This window comes from Herpailurus yagouaroundi, unplaced genomic scaffold, assembly GCF_014898765.1.
Source record: "Herpailurus yagouaroundi ecotype Mexico unplaced genomic scaffold, PumYag 222, whole genome shotgun sequence".
Classification (NCBI taxonomy): Eukaryota; Metazoa; Chordata; class Mammalia; order Carnivora; family Felidae; genus Herpailurus; species Herpailurus yagouaroundi.
The window spans coordinates 9,164,656-9,188,766 of NW_024412453.1; the positions used below are offsets into that span (position 1 = coordinate 9,164,656).

The 24,111-nt window shown below is 47.8% G+C and overlaps 1 protein-coding gene across 3 annotated transcripts in view; it reads left to right on the forward strand.

Annotated features, from left to right (window-relative positions):
- The first annotated feature begins 10,228 nt into the window (after positions 1-10,228).
- The window catches only part of CPPED1 (calcineurin like phosphoesterase domain containing 1), a 113,141-nt gene continuing 99,258 nt past the window's right edge, over positions 10,229-24,111 (forward strand). Inside the window, exon 1 of one of the 3 annotated variants that reach the window (XM_040459012.1) lies at positions 10,229-10,423. In XM_040459012.1, coding sequence (XP_040314946.1) covers positions 10,354-10,423 — 70 coding nt within the window. In that variant the 5' untranslated portion in view covers positions 10,229-10,353. Of the gene's footprint in view, positions 10,424-10,611; positions 10,822-24,111 lie in introns of those variants that run through there. The other 2 variants (XM_040459010.1, XM_040459011.1) reach the window with 2 other exon arrangements.

A 24,111-nucleotide genomic window follows, 5' to 3' on the forward strand; every position in this document is an offset into this window, starting at 1 on the left:
ACCTGGGTGGCTCGGTTGGTTGAGCGTCCGACTTCAACTCAAGTCACGATCTCACAGTTCCTGGGTTCAAGTCCCACATGAGACTCTGTGCTAACAGCTCAGAGCCTGGAGCCTGCTTCAGATTCTCTCTCTCTCTCTCTCTCTCTCTCTGTCCCTTCCCCACTTGTGCTCTGTCTCTGTCTTCTCTCAAAAACAAATAAATGTTTAAAAAAAAAAAGCTTTATTAGGTAGACTTTCCCTGGGAAATTCAAGAGATGCCTTAAATTTCACACGTTACCATTTCCATCTTCCATAATACCGGACTCCCCTGGTGGTCGGCAAAACATATGAATAGAGCATTAGCAAAGAAGGGTCATACAAGGATAAAAATGTCATCAAATTCCACTTGCTGAAAAACTAATTCATCATCTCCCTGCTACCGCCGAACTGGCTCTCGCTTCTGAGAGAGCAACTAACTTGTTTCCGAGAGGACAATCAGCTTTTCTTCTATTTTCTCAGGCTGGAAACCCAAACCTTGGATTCCTGCTTTAGAGTGCCTGAATTCATTCTGTCACCAGGTCCTCTGTTTCATAGTAGCTCTGTCCTACATCTTTTTCTTTTCCATTCTGACTGCCAGAACTTTCCACCTAGCCATTTCAGCTTTCTCTTGCTCTCTTCACATCTAGTTCCTTCCAACCAAAACCATAGTCTGCCCATCTGTCTGTCTTAAAGCAACTCGTCCGCCTAGGGTTCAAGGTTTTGCCCCTTCGGGGTCCACCTAATCAGCTTTCTTCTTGACGTCCGGCAGATGGATTTCCTCCCTTCCCTTCCTCTCCTCACATGGTTTATAACCCACGCTCACCTCTAGGGGGAGCTCAAGACCCTCCTCCCTCACCTCCAGTTGATTTTGTTGACCAAAGGCACTAGGGCCACGTTAAAGGGTGACGCATTAGCACAAAATCAGAATTAAATTTTGATTCCTGGCCAGCTCCATCTACTATTAATACCAGTAATATGGACAATCATAACAGGTACCAGTGTTTGGAGAGGGGACCATGTCCCCCTGAAGGTGTTTTTCCTGCCATCTCTCATATACGTCTCCCCAAAACTCTGTAGAAATATTCCATTTTGAAAACGAGGATACTGTGCCTCAGTGGACACTAAGGGGGTTTGCCTGAAGTGAGACGGCAAGTGAGATTTGGAGCTGAGATGCTCTCCACGTCTATCTCCTCTGGAGCCCTGGTATACATCATGGGGACAGGGCCCACGTCTAATTGCTCTGTGTCCTTCATACTGCCTCAATTTTCCTATCTGTCAAATGGCAATAATACAAATCTGTATTCATTTTCTGGGGCTGCCACAACAAATTAGCACCAAGTGGATGGCTTAAAACAACAGAAATAGACTCTCTCTCAGCTCTGGAGTCTAGAAGCCAAAAATCAAAGTGTCAGCAGGCTGTGCTCCCTCAGAAGGTTCTAGGGAAGAATACTTCCTTGCTGCTGTCCAAGCTACAGGCGGTTGGCTGCAATCCTTCGTGATCTTTGGCCTGTAGATGTATCACTCCACTGTCTGTCACTTTCACCACATGGCCTTCTTCCCTGTCCCAGGGTGTCCTTTTCTTAGAAGGACACAGGCCATCAGATTAGGGTCGTCCTACTCCAGAATGACCTCATCACAACTTGATTACATCTGCAAAGACCCTGTTTCCAAAATAAGGTCACATAATACGGGTTCTGGGTAGACATGAATTTCGGGGGACCCTTCAACACACAAGCTCTCAAGATTCTGTAGACACTTAAATGGGACCCTGTGTTAAAAAGGCACATATCCCAGTGCCCAGCGATGCAGCGAATGTCACCGTCCTTCTTTCATCCGACCTGCAGCCATAGGCTGTAATGTTCACCGGCTGTCTACCTGATTCTGGTAGCTGCCCCCATCTTAGAGTGTAGACAAGCATTCCGTCACCCTAGCTGCGTGCCAGGATCAGCTGGGGCACATTTAAGGTTAATTCTCAGGCCTTACCCGAGACTCATCCAATCAGACACTCCAGGGCGAAGCCGGGAATGTGTGCTTAAAAGGCCTCCAGGCCACTGATCTTGATGTGCAACCAGGGTTGAGAAGCACTCCCTGAGACGAGTGTGGTTAGAGGTCCCAAGAGATAAAATCCAGTGCTGTTGGAGTGCTCTGGAAGCAGCCTTTACTTCTCCAGGACATTAGGTCAGTAAAAAAACTGGGCCAGTGCTTTGGAAAGACAAAAACCAGTCGGACTCATTAGATTCAGATTTGTGTGGAGTCATTCCTTTCTGTGGGAAACAAAGCATCGTTCCGACTTTAGCACACGTAGGATTTGACTCAAACAGTGCCCAGCAGGATGAAGACGGAAAAACAAAATGAAAGCAGAGGAAGGGACAGGTGTCTGCAGTATTTTCCAATGACTTTCCAGTTGGTCCTGAGCCTCCGCTGGCAGAAATGTTATCCAGAGACGGCCAGGAACCAAATGCAGTGACTTTTCATGGACACATGACAAATTAAAGAAAAGCAGCAGTGGGAGAGGCAGGGGTTGAAGCACGTAGAATTCTGTTGTGGTTGTCATTCACTGCAAACCGATCCAATGCTAAGGCAGGGGGAGGAATAACAGAATTTGAAATCTGCCTTTTGGACTGTTGACGTTAGTAAGTTAAATGGAGAAGCAAATTGGAGACAATTCAACACGTATTGATTGAGGTTTTCCTATGTGTTAGGTCAGTTCTGGACACTTGGTTTCTTCCATTGGAGATATATACGTGCCTTGGGGAGTGTATATCCCTGTGTTGGTTCAGGATCCTTTTGGGAGCCTCCTGGGTATAACCTGAAACTGGCTCCGGTTCTCAGAGGGCGGGGAGAGGTAGGGGAAAAAAAAGGCAGACCACTCCAGGCTGGTATCTGGAAGCTTTACTTATTTTTTGGCCGAAGTTTGAATAAGCAAAGGGAACTTGCATTCAAGGCTTGCCTTGGGTGGCAAGATGAATGGATCCCCACACCCACCTGCCAGATCTTGAAAGCTTATAAACAGACCCTCCCTGGGGTCAGTCATGTGTCCCATGCAGGTGTTCTCAATACCACATCGCTATCTCAAGGCTGTGTTCTTGGAGCAGCCTCTGAGAGCAGGCGAGGCAAGCAGAAGTCACCTTCCAAGGACAGGGGAACGGGTGAGGACCCTCCAGTGCCCGGGTCCGGCTCACGGGTCAACCGGCAGTCTCGTCATTTTGTTAAGATTCCCCAACACTGCAAGGCGATCAGACTGTGCATTTAATATGTAGTTGAGTCAAGAGGATTGGAGCTTTCAGGAGAACCCTCATTCTTGCTGAGAAAGGGAAAAAAGGATTTTTCATGCCACAAAGTGAATGATTGCAAAATATTTAAACGGCTCGGGAGGCTGAATTCGTGATACAGATGAAAATGAAAATGGCAAAGAGGAAGACCCTACAATCATGCCAGAAGATGATTATTTACGAGGGGTATTAGGCAATGCAGGGGGGATAAAAAAAGAAAATAAAATGGAGGAGCAAGAGCCGAAATGAGGAAATTAAATTCAAACGTTTGGGGGCGCCTGGGTGGCTCAGTTGGTTAAGTGTCCGACTTCGGCTCAGCTCATGATCTCACGGTTTGTGAGTTTGATGCCCGTGTTGGGCTCTGTGCTGACAGCTCAGAGCCTGGAGCCTGCTTCAGATTCTCTCTCTCTGCCCCTCCCCTCTCGCTCTTGCTCTCTCTCTCAAAAGTAAATAAACATTTCAAAATTTTTAAACAATCCAAATGTTTGGATGAAAAAGAATTGGAATACTTAGTATTAACCGCTTCAAAGGCCAACAACTTTATTATAGTAGTTAGGTAGTGGGTAAGTTTCATTGGCTTCCCTCGCCCGTTAATGTTCTGGAGCAGTGCCATCCAATAGAAATTTCTGCAGTGATGGGAACATTCCCCTTCTGTGCTCTCCAGTCTGGTGGTCCTAGCCAGGTAAAGTATGATGCCCAGGTAGATTTGGATTTCGGATAAACAACACATGGCTTTTTAGTGTAAGTGGGTGGGGACCTACTTTATCTGAAATTCAGGTTTAACCGCCCGTACTGTATCTTTCCCCACCCCCCCTCCACCCCCTAACTCTGGTCATCCTGGTCCCATGTGGCTACTGAGCACTTGAAATGTGCCTAGTGGAACTGAAGAACTGTCATTTTGATTGTATTTAATTTTGGTTAATTTAAGTAGTCGTGTGTGGCTAGTGGCTACTGTAATGGTCAGCTCAATCTGAAGAAACAGGGTATGTGACGAGTTCTGCCCGGTGGGCCTTCACTGGGGCTGGCGATACAACTCACATTCTTCATCCCCAGGCTCTAAACGTCAGGAAGCCCCACCTCCGTGCACAAGCCCCGCCTCCATGCCCCATCACCCCGGGGAAGTCTAATCCGAGAGGATAACAGCCACAAGCTATTTATTGAGCAATTATTGTGTGTGGTGAGACGTACATTAAATATGCTACGTCACCGAATCCTGCCAACCACTCTGTAGGTAAACATGATGACGCTCACCGTGCAGGTGAGGGAAACGTAGCTCAGAGAGGTTAAGTGACTTGCCTAAGGTCACAGAGCTGGTAAGTAGAAGGAGCTTGAATTCAGGTCATGTCACTGAAGAGCCTAAATGATTGCATCCAAAGGGGCACGTTTTCAAAGACTTAAGAAACTCTTAAAACCAGGTGGTAGGCAGCAAGGAGACCCAGCACCTAACAAACCTGGAAATTGGCCCTGAGAGGCAGAAAGAGGGTGAAGAGAGGGGATGTGGGCTTTGCTGGTTTGGTAAATGGCAGGGTGACTCAGGCACAATTCCTTGGCTTCCTCGAGACTCCCTAGTCCCAATTTTAAAACGAGGTGAAACTTGGGACGCCTGGGTGGCTCAGTCAGTTAAGCTTCTGACTACAGCTCAGGTTATGATCTTGCGGTTCATGAGTTCGAGCCCTGCGTCAGGCTCTGTGGTGACAGCCTAGAGCCTGGAGCCTGCTTCATAGTCTATATCTACTCCACCCCCCCGCCTCTCCCCTGCTCACACCCTGTCTCTCTCTCTCTCTCTCTCTCTCTCTCTCAAAAATAAAACATTAAAAAAATTTTTAAATGAGGTGTAACTTTATTTTGTTTGAGGGATAATAGAGAAAACGCGTGTAAGGGCTTGGCAGACACTCATGAAAGATAATTATACACAGCATCATGCATAACAGTTACATTTTGTTTCTAATAATGAAAACACAATCTGTAAGCTATGCAGCTCACCCAAGAGATTGCAGCGATGTCTAAAAGGTCTCAAGGACATGATTTAACTGTGACACGGGAGAACATGAGCACGCCTGAAACATTTCTGAAATCCTCTAATGCCTTGGGAAGGGGGAGATTATGGAGGTCCTGTTAATACCAAGCCTATGGCAATATCGGTGAAGTCAATAAATTAAAAATAAAAAACCCAAACCACTGACTTTTCGGGACTGAAGTACTCATGCCGTGTTGACCTGGTCCAAGTTACTTATTTTCAGTTCTTAAAAGACAATCAAATGTAAAAAAAACTGACATCCCCCTGGACTGCCCTTTTCCTTGACCCCATCCCTGGTCCATCATTCCTGAGTCCCAGCTGAAGGGTCAGGAGTGGGTAAAGGTGAGAGGCATCTGACGCCCACGTTGCTGAGTCATTTTATTGTGTCTCAGGTTTCCATGTATCGAAAATGGTGCATCAGGATAGTATCCTTCCTTCTAGGATGATGATACCAACCTGAATTAAAGCCTCACTCTGGGACTTCAACACTTCCAAAAAAGGCCTCTGACAAGCTGTGTGAGTCAGGGTTCTCTGGAGGAACAGAAGCAAAAATGTGTAGATATATAGAAAGAGATTTATTTTAAGGAATTGGCTCACACAGTTATGGAGGCCAAAATCTGCAAGGTGAGCCGGCAAGCTGGAGAACCAGGAAGAGCCGTGCCACAGTTGAAATCCAAAGGCCATCTGCTGGCTGACTACCTTCATGCTTGAGGAATCATTCATTTGTTCTATTCAGATCTTCAACTGATTAGACAAGGCCCACCCACATTATGGAGCCCAACGTGCATTCCTCAAAGTCCACGGATTTAAATGTAAATCTTATCTAAAGAAGAGTATCACAAAAAAAAACAAAAACCAACCAAACAAACAAAAAAACCCCAACCGTCCAGAATAAGGTTTGGGGGCCAGCCAATGTGACATAACACTCTCACACAGTCCAACCAAGAATGACTACATCCATTAACGTCAAGCCCGAGCACTTTTCTCTAAATGAGGCACTGAGTTCTGATGCAAGCCTACCGGCTCAAATCTGTAAACCAGTCCGGCTCTGAATCCTAACAACTTTTGTCATCTGGATTCGCACACCTGGGCAGACAAGAGAAGGAGGTAGAGTGAGGACTTGGCTACCGGCAGATTCCAGAAACAGTGAGAAGTGACAGCTCACAGCCTGACAGTGAGGAGGAGACCGAGGATCTTTAAAAAGTGGATGGAAGAACTATAAAAGCTCAGGAGCCTCGGGCCTTTGAGTGTTAAGGCAAATTGTTCTCCTTACTTCATGGAGGGAGGCTATCATGGGGCAGTTTTTAAAGGGTGGGAAGGAGGCATGGTAGTCACTAGCTGATATGCTCTCCCTCCCCTCACTCCCACCCCTCACTTGTGCCTGGGGAATCCAGTGCATTCTCTGCTGGCGCTTAAAAACAATTAGCCACTCCACCTTTATCAGGGCAATAGGTGTGTCCAGATCTCATCTGAAGAGAATTATGCTCTTAATCCTCAGGCAGGTCGTTTGAGTGACATTGATACGACTCCTTCTCCATAAGGATGGCCCTTATGCCTTCAGTCATTCTAAACCTGCCATTTATCTTCTGACTTTCAGAAAGGAATACATATTCCCACTGGCACTGCAGCGATGCAAAGGGATGTTTCCTGGGGGCTTCTGAGAAAAAGAGATTTTTCTTCTCCCTACATGTGTCTCATGAGAGTGTGGTCTGGAACTTTTGTAACCATTATGCTCCTGTGAAGGGGGAGCCTGCAACTTTCAAGGGATGGGAAAGAGTTCTCTGCATGGCGACTGCAGATAAAGCCAAAATTACAAAAGGCAGAGAGGGTAAGTGGAGAGAAGTTGGATTCTTATAACAGCATATGAGCAGCTTGATCAAACCTCATCTGAAGCTGCTGTAGCGTTTTTATTTATATATGCCAGTGGATTTCTTTTCTGATTAAGCCAATTTGAACTGATTTTTGGTTATTTGCTAAGACATGGTACCTGACTGATATAAGAGGTGACTCCTGAATGCCCAGTCCTGAAAGAGAATTTTGACTAGAACAGAATGAGTTGAAGGGTAGTTTAACAACAACAATAACAATATCAACTCAGAAAAAGAATGTATGAAGCACCTAGTATGTTCCAGAAACTGCCCAGAGCTGCATTGACTTCTCACAAATGCATATGAGGTTGGTGCTATGATTATAATTTTAAATGCAGATGCTGAAGCTCAGAAGCATTACATGACTTGCTCAAGGTTGCAGAGCCAGGAAGTGGACTGGACAGGTCCAGCAGAATAAGTCCTGCTGCTCAGGAATATGCTCTTCTCTTGCTGCCTCTCTGCCTCCTCTCACCTGCCAGGCAGACAGCTGAACAGAGGAGGGTATGAGCTGGAGGAGCATGGTCAGAAGAGAGTAGAACCCCTGGCCTGTATAGTGATTAGGAGAGGACTGGACAGGCAATGAGCTAAGAGGCTATGGGACTCAACGGTGGGCAGGTTAGTTGTAACCATTATTATTTTTTTAATGTTTATTTATTTTTGAGAGACAGAGCACGAGCAGGGGAGGAGCAGTGAGAGAGGAAGACACGGAATCAAAAGCAGCTTCCAGGCTCCACGCTGTCAGCACAGGGCCCGACGTGGGGCTCAAACTCACAGACCGTGAGATCATGACTTGAGCTGAAGTCAGATGCTTAACCCACTGAGCCACCCGGGTGACCCTAGTTGTAGCCATCACCCTTATCTGGCGTGACGATGTAGTTCTGAGGTCACTCATCACTACCAACAGAGCTACGCCCAACCACCGCCCAGGTTCAAGTCAGGGTTATGTTGCCAAGGTATTTATAATCCATTTATTCACGCAGCGGCCATCAGAGCGTCTATGCCTCAAGAACACCCCCGCTTGGTGAGCTAGACTGTCAAGGTAGCCACCCTGGTGGACCTTAACAGTCGAGCTGGGGAAGACGTCAGGGAACAAATAATTACACCTGAAACAAATCCTTACACTGGCAAATAATGACCACGCGTGGTGGTAGCACCCACTATGACAAGGGCTAGGAGAGAAAATAATGGAGGGTACTAAAAAGAACGAGGGAGACCTGGTTTAGATAGGAAGAGTGTGTGCATGCGTGGGGGTAAGGCTTCTTCTTGGAAGTGTGATTTAAGCAGAGGCCTTGATGTTTAAATGGACGCATGCCTTCTAAGCAGAAGGAATTGAATGTGCCAAAAAAGGAACTGGTTTTGCATGTGTAAGGAACTGAAACAGGACCCTTAGTCGATGAGGGGTAGGCAAGGGCTGGAACTTGCAGGGCCTTGAGGCCACCATTGGGACTTTTAATTTGCATCTAGTTATAACCTCTTGCATGCTTCCTGAAAATCCTCCACTGGGCCAGACTGTATGCAGGCAGTAGGGACATGGCGATTAATAATAATTATGATAATGCCTAACATACATCAAGTACTTACCATTTGCTATTAAAACTTTTGTCCGAGATTGGAGGAAAAGTTGTCCCGGGCAGTTTTGTGACCCAAAGAGTGCTTCCGATGTAGGCAGCTAGTTAAGAGAATTTCCCAAACTTGGCAGATGAAAAGAACTCCTTAGGTGATATGATATGTTGGGGTCCAGGAGTGAACAGTCAATAAAGAATTCTTGAGACAAAGCTTTGGTGCAAAAAAGGAGGTTTTATTAAAGCACCGGGACAGGACTCATGGGCAGAAAGAGCTGCACTGGGGTTGTGAGGGGTGACTGTTAATATACTTTCAAGTTGGGAGGGGTTTAGGATAGCCTAAGTCTCTACGTAATTTGGCAGAAAGGCTTCCAGGACCTTGAGTGGCTAGCTGCTGTTAAGATAAGGTCATTTACTACTGTCTAGTGAAACCTTAGTCATGAGACCCTTCACATGTATGTCAGTGGGTCATATGCTTGGAGGATGATTGCTAACATATATCTTGCAGGGATGGGGGGAGGTCGGGTAGAGATAAAGGAAGGTCACTCTGCCTGTCCCAAGGACTTGTCAATGGGCTGCAAGTTGCAAGGAGATTTAAGTTTTTTCTCCATTTCTTTTGCCTTTGTTCTCCACACTGCCAGGGAGTTAAAAACCCTTCTCTTAGAGATTTGGATTCAGTAGGTGGAAATTCTCCTGGAATGTGTTTATAGCAACTTCCACAAACACTGGCTTAAAGTATTTAGTGCAAAGGCCTTTTCTTTTTGTTTTGTTTTTGCTGGACGGATCCTATTTTGAATCGGAGGCAGCTCCACTACTTTTCCAGATGTGTCACCTTGTGCAAACTGTTCCACCTCTCTGAGCATCAGTTTTCCCTTCCGACAAACGCAGTTAAAGGCAGCACCATCTCCTGGCGCTGATGCTCAGATTAAATGAGCGATGATGACATTCACAAGATGATAGTGAAAACGACATGGAACCTGGAATGTCTCGTGATCAGGTGTCCTAGATCACAGTTGGTGGCTTGAAGGACTGTCCTGAGACGGGGCCCACTTCCTCCGGCCTCAAGCTAGGGTTGCGGGATAAAATACAGGAGCACAGATAAACTGGAATTTCAGATAAACCACGAAAAAATGTGAGTGTAAGTATGTCCCAAATATTGCATGGGATATACTTACACTGAACAATCATTCGTTGTGTGCCTGAAATCCCAACTAACTGGACGCCCTGTACTTTTATTTGCGAAACCGAGCAATGTTTACAGAAAGGAAGGACCCCCTTCCCCTCTCCCACTCCCCGCCCCACTGCCTCCTGCCAGAACCCAGGAGCACCCTCTCTGCGCATGCACTGAGGCCTCTGTCTAGGCGCCTCCACTCGCCAGGCGCCCCAGTCGATCCCAGAGGGGCCGCTCACGCTTCCGCCCCGCTCAGGCAGCACTAGCGGCGCCCCGAGCGGCAGAGCCCCGAGCGGCGGAGGCCCGCGCAACCGCCCTCCCGCCCCGCACTGAGCAAAGGGCGCCGCCCCCAGCGGGGCACCAGGGGCCCGGTGGTTGGGCTGTGCCGCGCCGTGCCGCTGCCTCCCACCCTGGGTACTCAGGGGAAGCCGGAAACTCGCTCGCCATGTCGGCTGCGGAGGCGGGGGGTGTTTTCCGCAGAGCCCGGGGCAGGACCCTGGACGCGTTTCCCTCAGGTACTGCCGGCCTTTCGCCCGGGGAGGGGATGACTTCAAGGCTGCGGAACCTTGCGTCCGGGGAACCGTCGGTTTGGGCGCGCGCGCCTCCAGCCGGACCGCTTCGGGGGCTGCACCCGGAGGCTGGGGACCGCAGTAGCGGCCTCACCGCCCGCCCTCGGGGCTTCGAGGGGCGCTGTTGAGAGACGGGGTGTCCGGGCGCTGGGGCCTCCGCTGGCCTTGACCTGACTTCCCTGAGAGAGGAGGAGATGGAGTAAAGCGGCAAAGCGTGCTTCACAGGAGCGGGGGGTTTCAGTCCTGCCTCGCCCACGTTACTCCGCAAGCCTTGGCCTCAGTTTCCCCACCTGCAAGCCGGGAATCGTAACCGTGATCTTACGTGTGGCGCTCCTAGGCGCCCGGTGCATGTCAGATGCGGTTATTTTCATTGTGGTGGTTCGCCACGGTGCATTTTATACTCCACAATCCCGGTTTCTTCCTGCAATAGGCGTCGTCCACCAGATTGTGTATAGCGCCCGCCCATCGCAAAGCGGGAGTGCAGCCCGGCGACGTGTCAAATTAAGTGCTTGGAGTTTGGATTTAGATAATCACTCTCGTTGTAAAAATGGGTTACGAAAAACAAACTTTATGGGGAAGCGTTAACAAGTTGAAAGTATTTTTATAACTCAGTGCCCGACACAGCCTAGGTGCTAAGTGAATGTGAGCCCTGGAGGCATAAGGCGAGAGGGAGGTTTGTTCCTGGTGTCTTGGTCCTCTCTGGCTTTTTGCGGCCCCGCAGTCAAGAATCCTTCCCACAGCGCTCACCAGTTTTGTAACCCCGGGGACGTCACCCCAGATGCCCTGCATGATCTAGCCTGTGCTCCCCTTCCTTGATTCGTGCTTGTCGTGTGGCCTTTTGCCCGCTTCTCCTGCCTCACTCGTTTTCTTGAAGACCTTTCTGTCTTCCGCTCCCATAGCTGATGAATAGCCAGGCCGCTGGACCTGGTCTGTTCTCAGCCTTCAGACCCTGTTTTAAAATTCAGTCACTTCCTCTAGTCCGATTTTTTCCCCTGGCCACCCTACGTAAAGTAGGTTCCTGCTGAAGTTCTCTGCCCTAAGACCTTGTTCTTTTCTTTCTTCGCAGCTCTTGGTGGGGAGTGGCAAGGTTCTGGAAGGGTGCGTGGGGCCAGAGATAGAAGTTTGGTGGATTTGGGGAAAATACAATCTGCTATAGTGCCCATTCTCTGAATATTTTAATATACCTTTTTTTCACCCAGCTTGAGGGTTTTCAGATTTATCTGTTTTCATAGAAGTAGCTCCAGTTCACTCGTTTTCTTCCTGGGCAGTATTCCAATGGATATATTATTGCCTATTTTATCCATTCTGCTGCTGGGCGTTTGTGGAGTGTCTTTCCTGAGGCAGGGGTGTGCTCTCTGCAGAAGGAGGAGTACGGACGGCAGGGCCACAAAGGGAGGAAAAGACCGCTGTGTATCACGGGTAGAACAAGTGTGAAAGTTTGTGGCTTGGCCCGGTGGGGAAAGGGAAGGATGGGGGTGGGGATGTGGTGGTCCGTGAGGCTGGAGGATGGGTGGCGAGTAATTGAGGAGTTTTGTCTTTACCGAACAGCACGTCAACGAGGTTTCAGCTGCATGTGTGAGGAAACAAGGACACGTGATCAGATTTCCATTTTGGAAAGAAGGGGCTGAAAAGAATTTGTGTTTGTGAGGAACTTGGGGCGCAATCTGATGGCAAGCTGGAGCCCAAGAACTCGTCTCGCAGCAGCATTTCCGTAGCACCACGTTGTTCACTTTGGATTTATTGTGGTAGCTGGAGGTGCGTGTGATGGGGGTGGGTTTCTGCCGGAGATTTTGGGGATACTCAGATGTCAAAGCTGACTGACCCACTGGTGTTGCCATAGGGGGTACGGAGAACAAGAGAGTCGTTGAGCTGGACAAGAATGGGGAGGTGGGGAGAGAAAATGATGGGATACTTACCTTGCTGAGGTAGGAAGAAGGAGAATGACCCTGGGCTTCCCTTAGCACCAGTGGGCATGCTCAGTGTGGGCCATTTAGCGCAGGGCTTTCAGAGGCCTGGCCTTGGAGGGTTGGGCTTGGAACGCCCAGTCTTGTGGGTTCACTTCACTGGGTGCTGGACCCCTGGTCCACCCCCAAGGTGCCTCCATTGCTTTTACCGAGTTTTCCTCGAGTCCTCATTTCCTGCTAGCATTGCTAGCAACTTCGAGAGATGCTCTTCGTGGGTCCCGTGCCATTCCAGACTCTGTGGGAATATAGAGCCTCAAACTGGTAGGGTTGCTCCAGAGGCAGGCTGGGAGGAGAAAGGGAAGGAACTGGCTTTTCCCGGTCTCTTGCCAAAATATACCCTCCCTGGGAAAGAAGTTTGGTTAACTCGAGCCACGCTGCCTGAAATCGCAGCCCTGATCAGCCTCATACTCGCTCCTCGAAGTCCCCTCCAGCATTAGCTAAACAGTTTATTTCTCTAGTGGAACCTGGCAGGTAAGTGAAAGAGTGCCGGCTGAGGCCATTCAGGCTGTCATGACAAAGCCCGTAGACTAGGCGGCTGGTCAGCAACAGACACTTACTCCCCACGGTTCTGGAGGCTGGAAGTCCAGAGATCAGAATCCGAGTGTGGGGGCCAACCACCCAGTTCCTAGACCGTCTTCTTGTGCCCTCACATGGTGGGAGTGGGGAAGGAGCACTCCGGGGTCTCTTTCAGAAGGCATTCATCTCATCGCGGTGACCTCCTGGCTCCCTAAGGTGACCTGTGGCTCCCCACCTCCGCGTATCGTCACATTGGGGTTTAGGATTCAAGATAAGAATCAGGGGGAACCACAGACGAACCACAGACGAACATGACGTCTGTGGTAAGCACCTTAAGACCATTTCCCCCCTGGTGGTTTCTGTGAGTGGCAGCATTCGTGTGCACTTCTTCCAGTGTTGTCTGTGAAGCCTGGCTTCAGTCATCCAGTCCCCGTTAACGTGATCTGCTAGGCTCCGTCGGCAGATGTTTGTTAAAAGTAAATTGTACATATCTCGTTGCGGAAGGTTCACATTCCTCAGGCATGTTCACGTATTCATTTTAATTAGGCAAATTGATAATTATATTTCCTTGACACATCCTAATTAAGACTACTATCTCCTAGCAAATAATTGTTTTTCTGAGAAATGTACGACATCTGTGTTGAAAAAAATTCTAAAAGTGAGAACTGTCAAGATAAAATGGGTTTACAAATTACCTATATCTATTTGTTTTCAGGTCCTAAAGTGTTTTTTCTTTTTTTCCCCAGTTCATTTTACCACCACAATATGTTCCCTCTTAGAGAATAGGGCTGTTTGGTGGTTTTCTTAGAAAGATCATGTCCCTACATATTTTACACTTGTAGCTGTTTCAGAGGAGCCGACTGTATTCACTAATCCTGAATATTTCTCGGTCTCTTTCTCACGGGGCAGAAAATAAATGGAATCTCCCAAAAAATAACGTGCCCCATGCCTTGCAGATCTCACCTAAGAACTCCTCTGTGGACAACATGTTTATCCAGGTCTCAACGGGGCTGAAAATGTTGTGGTTTGAAAAATTCTAACATCAGTGAAGAACCTGAAATAAATGCTTTTAACGATGCTGTACAGTTAGGCCAAACCAGTTATCTCTTATTTGAAAAGGACTCCTGTGAGTAAAAGAAGAATTTTGATTATCCCCTCCTCGATATTATCATCAGTGAAAATTAGTTTATAAAATGTTCACACCATAACACTTCCAAGAGATAAATGAACTTTTATTTTTGAGTGCCTTCCTATTTTTTGTAATAACTTTATTGAGGTACCATAACATTCACTCATTTAAGTTCACAGTTCAGCGGTTTTTAATAAATCTGTAGAGTGGTATGGTGTCAAGAGTTTAGTATCTCCCCCCAAAAAACTTTTTGCCCGTTTGCAGTCTTTTCCTGTTTCCACTTGGTGCACCGGAAACTAATTTACCTCCATCGCTTTGCCTTTTCTGGACATTTCATATAAATGGCATCATAAAATCTGTGGTCTTTTCTGACTGGCTTCTTTCCCTTAGCATAATTTTTTCAAGAGTATCAGTACTTTGTTCCTTTTTACTGAATGGTATTCCGTTGTATGGAGAAACCACATCATGTTTATCCATTCACCCATTGATGAGCATTTGGACACTGACTGACATTCCCCAGTTTGGCCGCTGGCTGTTATAAATACAGCTGATATGAACGTCCACATACAAATCTTTGTATGGACATAGATTTCATTTCTCTTGGGTAGATACTGAAGATTGGAATTGCTGGGTCATATAAGTAACTACGTTTGACATTTTGAGGAACTTCCAAACTGTTTTACAAAGCACCTGCACCATTTTGCATTGCCACTGCTAAGGTATATGGGTTCATATTCTCCATATCCTTGCCAACACTTGTCATCATCTGTGTTTTTGATTGTAACCAACCATATGGGTATGGATTGGTATTTCGTTGTGATGTTGGTTTGCATTTTCCTAATGGCTAATGATGCTGAACATTTCACATGCTGACTGGCCACAGTCTTTCTTTGAAGAAATATCTTTTCAGATCCTTTGCCCTATTTCCCACGCCCCCCATCCCGCCCTTTGGCCCAGTTTTAATTGGGTTGTGTTTTTATTGAGTTGTAAGTGTTCTTTATATATACTGAATACAGATCCCTTACCCAGTCCATGATTTGCAAATATTTTCTCCCATTCTGTGGATTCTCCTTTCACTTGCTTTATGATATCCTGTGCAGCACCAGAATTTTTAATTTTGATGAAGTCCAACTCTTTTGTTATCACTTGTGTTTTTGATGTCCTAAGAAACCTTTGCCTAACCCCAAATCATGAAGATTTACTTCTGTGTTTTCTCTAAGAGTATTCTAGTTAAAGCTTGTACATTGATGTCTGGGTTCATACTGAGTTAATTTTTATGTATGGTGTGGGGAAGTGTCTAATTATTAGACAATTTCCTTTTATTTTTTTCTTACTACAGTAGAAACCTCATAATTGGTCAATGAATAGAAAAAAATAGCTAAACAGGGGAATTAAAAAATTATACATTCTTTTAACGTTTCCTTTTAATGTAAACTATAAATGTACATCCATTTACCATTCTTTTGAGGTCGGGCCAAGGACTTGTCTTGGAGTATGGGTTTACAGATGGGCCTGCCGTGGAGCCTTTCTTGCATAAACAACACCCATAATGAATCTTTTCCAGTTTGGGTTTTTTCCAGTGGAGTAGTCAGTTAAAAATCACTTGGAAAGAAAGCACTCTGAGTGAAGAATTCTTCTAGGTTTGTACTTTCTTTTCCCTCTAATCTTTTAGACTTCTCTGCCCAACACCTAATTGAATAGTGCTTTATTTTCACCAGCTTGCCTTTTACTGAGTCTTCCCAAAGCATCTGTCTTAGCTTTATTAGAAACAACCCTTTTTACGATTCATACTTCTCTGGTTTACATGTTTAATTGAATGGCTTAAAAATAAGCATTAGCATGAACGGGTTTGGGGACAAGCGCCTGATGGACACATGGAGCCGGCTTCTTCAGGGACATTGGTTGACAGTCCACGCCTTTGCAGAGGGCATGCAGAGTGTTGGTAAATCTGGAGGTTTGTTAAGAGAGCGTCTGTTTCCCAGAGAGGACTAACTGGCAGCTTTTTATATTTGTGAAGCATATGATTTTTAACTTTGCCAAGCCCTGCAATTAGTTACAGGCATGGGGTCCTGGTATCTGGAGGCTCCAGGAGCCTCCAGAGAACTGCTATTAGCTGCTCTTAGAACCCAGTGGGCTATGCAGCCAGCCAATCAGGAAATACTGGTTGAGTGAAAGAATGCCCAAAGCCTCCGAGTACTCTTGTTTAAAAGAACAAGAACAACAACAACAAAAACCTAGTCACACTGATGTTGTAGGTTCTCGTTTGTAAAACGAAGGCAGAGTGTTGGCCAGAACTGTCCAAGATGCAGCTGTGATGATATGTGCATTGGCTTCATTTACATGAGGGCGGGCGCTGAGACACTTTGGTGATTTCAGGTCCTAAACTAGGAGTTGGGAGGTCCGAGAAGGGAACACAGCCCTTCTGGCTGCTGGCCCTTTGGCTTCGCCCCCAGAACATACTAGAATAGGCCACAACTTTCCGTCTCCTGCCCAGTCTGCTCCTTCTCCAGTCTTCCCCCAAGTCCTGTGCGGTCAGAAGCCTAGGCATCATTGCTGACCTCTCCTTCTCCCCTTGTCTTCACAGCCCTGCCCCTGCAACCTGCAGAGCTCACCTTGGTTTTGTTCATCCGTTCCCTTCCCAGCTCCGTGACCCCCAGCCACCCACATCTCTCCCTGGACGCCTCCAGCAGCCTTCTGCCTCCCCTCGTGGCCCAACAGTCCATTCCCCGTAAAGCATTCAGAGCCATCTCTTTGAAAAGAAAATTGGGCCCATCATCCCTTGACATGACTTTTCCCTGTCTCTCTCTTCCTCTCTCTCCGGCCTCTTGTTCGTCATGTACCATTTTTTTGTTTTTTTAATGTTTATTTTTGAGAGAGAGAAAGAGAGGCAGAGCATGAGTCGGTGAGGGGCAGGGAGAGAGGGAGACACAGAGTTGGAAGCAGGCTCCAGGCTCCGAGCTGCCAGCCCAGGACCCAACGTGGGGCTCGAACTCATGAACTGTGAGACCATGACCTGAGCCAAAGTCAGACGCTCAACTGACTGAGCCACCCAGGTGCCCCTCTTCAGGTACCATTTTAAAAGAAACCCGTGCTGATCCTCCCGTTTTCAGTTAGGGCCCTGTTACTCCCCTTCCCTCATTCTTTTCCTTTACCACACTTATTACAACTTAACAGTTGTGTATTTATTCCTGTGACTTTCATGTCTTTTCATGCCTCTAGACGATAAATTCCTGGAGGGCAGGAGGCCCAGACCTAGGATAGTGTTAGGAGTGGTGGCCACTCAATGACCATTCGTTATATAAATAAATGAGTAAATATGAACGAATACACTATCCCTTTGATCACGTTCCTGCGTCTGCCTAACCCATTGCTTCCAGCATGTATCCTGGAGGATACATGGTTCTTTTACCAAAGAACCAAATCAAGAGGATCCCTTGCAAACCACCCTACGTGGCCCTGAGGTTTGTGCACTGCTCACGAGTGTCTGTTAAAGGAGGTTCTTGTTACCGGGTGGGCGCCCTCTCGGGGCTGCGTCTGCCCTGAGGAAGGCTCGCCTTCTGCATCCAGAGCCTCTGTTTGCCCAGCCTTGTGCCTGCAGGGCGCTTCGGCCCAGAGACAGCGCCTTCTGCCACTTCTCCCCGAAGCACCACCCGGGCCAGCGGCCACCTGCCTGCTTGGCAGGGGAACATGGGTGATGGTAGGAAGCAAGTCCTAGCAAACACCCACCCCCAAAAGGCAAACCCCAAATGGGGTTCTGCTTTGGAAAAGGGGGGAGGTTCGGGAAATGCCTTTCCCCCCTTTAGCCGTTGGCCGGAACAGCGTCGGCCAAAGCCAGTGGTGCCGAAAGCCACCTGGCCAAGGAGTCCTGGCCTGTCTGCCTTTTTACTTCTCTGAAGGGTTGCAGATAAAGATTTTGCCAGGTCCTTTATCCCCACATGGCAAATGTGGCAGCCAAGCTATGACTCAGAAGCTTTTGTGTGTCTCACAAAGTACCTTTGAATGCATTTAGGCAAAGAAAAGAGAGGTTGGATAAATTCACCTTGCTGCTTAGGAAAAGTCATATGGAGACTCTGAGGATGTGGCTGTCACAGTTAATTATTTGGGGGAAGAGGGAGCCCCGAAGGGCACCATTATTTTTAATAGCTTCGCATACCATACGGTTCACCCTTCTACAGTGTACAACCCAATGGCTCTTAGTCTGTTCAAAAGAGTTGTGTAACCATCGCCACAGTCGATTTTGGAACATTTTAATCACCCCAGAAAGAAACCCCACACCCCTTAGCTCTCACCCTACCCCCCACTCCAGCCCCGGACAACCACTGATGGATGACGCTATTAAATGGGGTGTAAGTCCTGGCAGGCTTCCAGTTGGGACATTTGGGTTGTTGAGCCAGAAAGAGTCCCGAGGTGGTAAAGATTGCTTTTCTCCTATTGTGTTGTTGTTGTTGTTGTTGTTGTTGTTGTTTGTAACCGCTGAAATAAGATAAATCCTCAGAGAAGATGAGGGGTGTTGCTGAAGACATTTAGGTTGTGATTCACTGTGCAGATGGCTACCATGAGAAACTGTAAAAATTGCATTTCGTTGGCATTTGCTCTTTAGCCAGAAAGCCTCCAGATAGCTGTAAAGCTGCCCATCTTTGCTGTTTTATAACCAAAGCAGTATCTCCAGTATGTGGAGGACAGGATGTTAAGACCAAAGCATGTAATTGTGTGTGTGTGTGTGTGTGTGTGTGTGTGTTTGTGTATCTGTATCATCAGATATTTTCTGTGCCCCACTATGTGCTGTGGGGGGTAAAGGGATGGGTAGGATTTTGTTGGTTTTGTCTCCACTAAGACAAGGGTAGGAGTTACCAAAAATAACAGTCATGATAACACAAGCTCACCGCTGACTGCTTACTGTGTGCCTAGCGCAAATGCTTTACATGTATTAACTCCCTAATTCTTCACAACAGCCCTTTGGAGGTAGGAGTGGTATTCTTACTTTACGGGTGAGGAAACCAAGGCCCCGAGAGGTTAAGAACTTGCATCGTGCGACATGGGTGGTAGAGGGTGGAAAAGAGGTTTGAGCCTGGCACGCAGGCCTCCGAGTCTAGGCTATGCTGGCACCAGGTGAGGGCTTTGGGCGGTGGAGGCCCGAGTGGCACCTAGGCTTTACGCCCTTGCCCATGCCCACATGTCTTGGTGTGATCGGTCCCCTGCCCTCCGTTCACATCTGCCCCTGGTGTCAGGGCCTGTCCTTGCCTGGGGTGTGTGCCTACAGCTACCCTGCATCTGGCTCTGGTCGTCATTCACACCTCAGCTGTCATGTGGCCTCACTGCTTCATCCAGCCACAGCCCTCCCACCCAGCAGTCACTCTTCTCCGTGACCGCACACCTCCCCGCTACTGTGTAAGTTAGTCTTAAGGAATGGGACCTGCGGCTTTGCTCGCAGCTGAGTGTCCAGTGACCCGTGTGGCCCCTGTCACGTAGCGGGCGCTAGGACAACCTGCTGAAGGCGGGGGGGACGGAAGAGCTGTGCCTGCTTTTGCAGCGGAGGGAGGTAGGCTTTGGTCTGGGCCAGGAGGGGAGGTGGAGTCTTAGCCGGAAAGGTTAGTAGAAGGGGAGCATCGCCCCAGGAGGGAGGGGCAGCGTGGCGTGTGTTTGAGGAGCAGATGAGGGTCTGGCGGGGGCGGGGGTGGGGGTGGGGGGAGAGAGACCCCGTGGCATGTTTGGTGTTGGGTTTCTGGATGTCCGCGTGTTGGCCTTAAGGCTGGACTACTGATGTAATGTGGGATGTCATGCAGCGTCCCTGGCCTCCCTCCACCGAATGCCAGATGCCCCCAGGGGATCAAAATCATCCCTGGGTGAGAGCCACCTTGTAGTGGGAGCAGTGGGCAGCTTAGCTGGTAGACTCTCACACTGTGACCCAAAGTGCCTAAGTGTCTGAGCCAGAATGCACGAGGATCCATCGACCTCTTCATTTATCCCTTCCCTGAATGTTTGTTTACTGAGTGCCCCTCACATGCCAGCAACCCAGTGATACATGCTGACAGTATGCTGGGAAGGGAACACGAATGTGGGCCTTTCCTCGTGGGGGTGGGAGCGTAGTGACCCTTCAGCAAGGGAGCTTGGTGATCAGTGTTAGTGTTTTAGGAAGAGTCACAGTGGCAGTCAGCGCGGGAAGCACTGCGTAGAGCTGTCCTGGCGGCCCCGGGGGGAGTGGTGGACCCTGACCCAAGGTGCTAGGGCTGCGGAGGTCAGGGACGTGCTGCGGAGCGCTGCAGATGTGGGTGCATCCACCCGGCAGCTGAAAGGGCCCAGTAACACCCGACCGTCTCATCTTTAGATAGGTGGACTGGGGACCATGGTGGCAAGCTCAGGGCCATCAGGGTAAGAGGCCAGTCTTGAAGGGAAGGTGATGAATTTGCTTGTGGGAGTGTTGTAAGGTGCTGATGGCACGAGCCGGAAGCTTGGACGTATCTAGGAAAGCAGACATACTACTTTCTACTCACTCTTTTAGCGAGTTCTGTGGCTTTCTCGTCAAATGGAGAAATGTGGCCCCTCTGGGCCCAGTTTGTGTATGATACCGAGTCCGAGAAGTTAACAGGAGCCCAGACATCAGACTTTTAAATAGTCTTAGAGTGTAGTGATGTGGTGTCATAATCATCAGACTTCTTAACCAGGATCTCCCAAAAAGCAAACGAGATTTAGAAAATGAGACTTCACTTGATGAAAATTAAGTTGCCTGTGAAGTAACAGGTGTAGCACCTCAGGAGAGCACAGATTGTTACAGTGTTGGGTTATTAATTAACGGCATGACCACCTCGTGTAGGCCTTTTCCTGGTAGGGTGATGAAAATAGTGATTCATTTGCTTTTGGGATGCATTTATTACAGTTAGTCATTGATTAACTGGCAATGGTGAACGGATCAATGCAGTTTCTAATTCTTGGTGTATGTTAAAAAGTCAGCTTTCATTAACAGCTGACAAATATGCCTAAAAGGTATAGTAAAAATGAGGGACAGGGAAACGTATTGGCAGAGACAAAGCCAAGACGACATTTAGTTCCCGATGTTAAAAGTGCCAACTGCAAAGAGCATTTGCAGACTGAGTGCCTTTCTGGTGGGACACTGGCATGTAAACAGTCTCAGAGGAAGGATTAGTGCTAAGGCATTGTGTGGGTTTTTAAAGGTCTTTAAGATTCTACGATGTGTGCAGTTGCTTTGCACCCAGTAATGCTTAGAGAAGAGTCCCTGGCTTCTACTGTCTATAGTTTAATACCACCCAAATCCACTGTGTTTTTATTCCTCAGTGTTGAAAGGCGGTTTTCTGTGACAGTCTCTATCAATTAGCAGAAATCAGGAAGTGGTCAAATCTTTTTTTTTTTTTTAATGTTTTTATTTATTTTTGAGACAAAGAGAGACAGAGCGTGAGCAGGGGAGGGGCAGAGAGAGAGGGAGACACAGAATCTGAGGCAGGCTCCAGGGTCTGAGCTGTCAGCACAGAGACGGATGTGGGGCTCGAACTTACAGACTGTGAGATCATGAACTGAGCTGAAGTCGGGCGCTTAACCCACTGAGCCACCCAGGCACCCCCATGGAAGTGGTCAAATCTTGATACTCTGTATACAACGGCTGAAGCACATTTCTCCCTAAGGCCAATTTTTCCTTTACGAAGGTGTTTTTAAATTAGTTTATGTTTTTGGGGCGCCTGGGCGGCTTAGTCGGTTAAGTGTCCGACTTCAGCTCAGGTCATGATCTCGCAGTTTGTGCGTTCAAATCCCACGTTGAGCTCTGTGCTGACAGCTCAGAGCCTGGAGCCTGCTTCAGATTCTCTCTCTCCCTCTCTCTCTGCCCCTCCCTGCTTGTGCGCTCTCTCTCTGTCTCTCAAAAATAAGTAAACATTAAAAATACATGTATATATAAAATAAAAATTAATTTAGATTTTTAAAAACTAAATTTTAAAATTAATTTGGTTTAGGCTCTGGTCCTATTTATTATGGTAACTCAGAGCTTGTTTTTTTCTGACATATCGTTTGGACAGATCTTGGCACTTCTGGCTACATAGGTCTTCTCTATAATCTCACCTGTGTGACCACCTGCCCCGAGGTCAGGGTTCTGTGGCACGATAGGCCCGGTTCTGCCTCTCAGCCCTCGTTAGAGCTTGATTAAGTTACCTAACCTTGACCTTGCTGAGTCTCCTCATCCGTACCTCTAAGCAAAATGGAAGAGTTAGCCTAGATACAGGCCAAGTGTGGGCTGAGTGTGGCCCATGGTGAATTCCAGAGCACACAGCCCCTTTGATGGGCAACTGCTGCTCCGCCCAGCCAGTCAGCACACTCCACTTGGGCCTGCTTTGGCCACATTTCCCAAGAGAATCCAGAAAAACAGGTATCTATAGGAAACTCATGAATTTATTTTATTTTATTTTTTTTAGAAATTTCTTTTTTTTTTTTTTTCAACGTTTATTTATTTTTGGGACAGAGAGAGACAGAGCATGAACAGGGGAGGGGCAGAGAGAGAGGGAGACACAGAATCGGAAACAGCCTCCAGGCTCTGAGCCATCAGCCCAGAGCCCGACGCGGGGCTCGAACTCACGGACCGCGAGATCGTGACCTGGCTGAAGTCGGACGCTTAACCGACTGCGCCACCCAGGCGCCCCGGAAACTCATGAATTTAAAATGTTGGCGACACATTCAAAATTTTATAACTACTACGTGGGCCAAACAAAACACATGTGCTAGCCAGACCGCATCCAGAGAGACCCGGGGTTTGTCATCTCTGGAGAAAATCACCAATTAGCATCCCATAGAAGATGGCTGTTCCGGGCTCGAGCCTGTACCCTGAATCAGCCCTGTGCTACTGGCAGGAACTGTGAGCATCACGGCCTTCTGGGGAAAAGCCTGCCAGCATCATCTCTGTGTACGGTTTTCTTATTTACCAAGATGTTCCATTCAAAGGAAACTTTTTGGAGATAAAAATGTCTTTATGGAGGTGGACAGCTTGCAGCAGCCCAGGACACATTCCATCTCCTTTTTGGCTCTGTCCTCTCCAAGCCAGTCCCACAGCACTGAGATCCTGGATGATAGAAGCTGTTGCTCATTAAGCATGTGGTCTTGAACTTGAACCATGACTGAGACTCCTAGCCAGGCCTCAGTATCCCCTGTTGGTTAAATGAGGGGGTTGGTGATTCTGCAAGTCCTTCCCACCCTGAAAATTTCCAGTACTTTAGTGGGCAAAGGATGGCTTCTGTAAGGTAAGCCTTCAGCCTCCCGGGGATGGACTCCAGTAAATGGGCTCACACAGCTCAGTGCAGGAGGGGCAGATGTAAACGTGTGGTCACGTGAGGCTAGGCCTTGTTCAGTATCACCCTCCGTGGCAGCCAGACTCTCAGATGGTCCCAGTGATCCCCACCTGCTAGTATTCGTGGCCTCTGTGATCCTCTGTCCTTGAGTGTGGGCTGGCCTAGCAACTTGATTATAATGAATAGAACACAGCAGAGTGATGGAATATCGCTTCCATCACCAGGCTACATAACTTCCTTTGCTGGCAGACCCTCTCCCTTGCTGGCTTTATGGAACAAGCTTCCATGTTACCAGCTGCCAGCTTGGAGAGGGCCACCTGGCAGGGAACCGAGGGTAGCTTCTGGTCCACAGCCAGCAAGGAATCTAGTCGACAGCCCCATAAGTGCACTTGGAAGCAGTTCCTGCCCCGTGTGAGTCTCGCTATGAGACCTCCCTGCTGGCTGACACTATAATTGCAGCTTGTGAGAGACCCTGAGCAGAGGACCCAGCTAAGCCCCGCCTTAGAACCCCAACCCACAGAAAGTGAGATAATGAATGTGTACTTTCAGACTACTACATCTGTGCTCATTTGTTACAATAGCATCAGCTTCTACACCAGCTTTTCGAATTTGTTACGCAAATTAACATTGAAAAAATTCAGTTCCCCGTGGACATTCTTATTTATATTCAGGTGTTTTAGTTAAATACATACATGTTTTATGATGTATGAACAGTAAGTACCCTGTAGACATTACTAGAAGGTT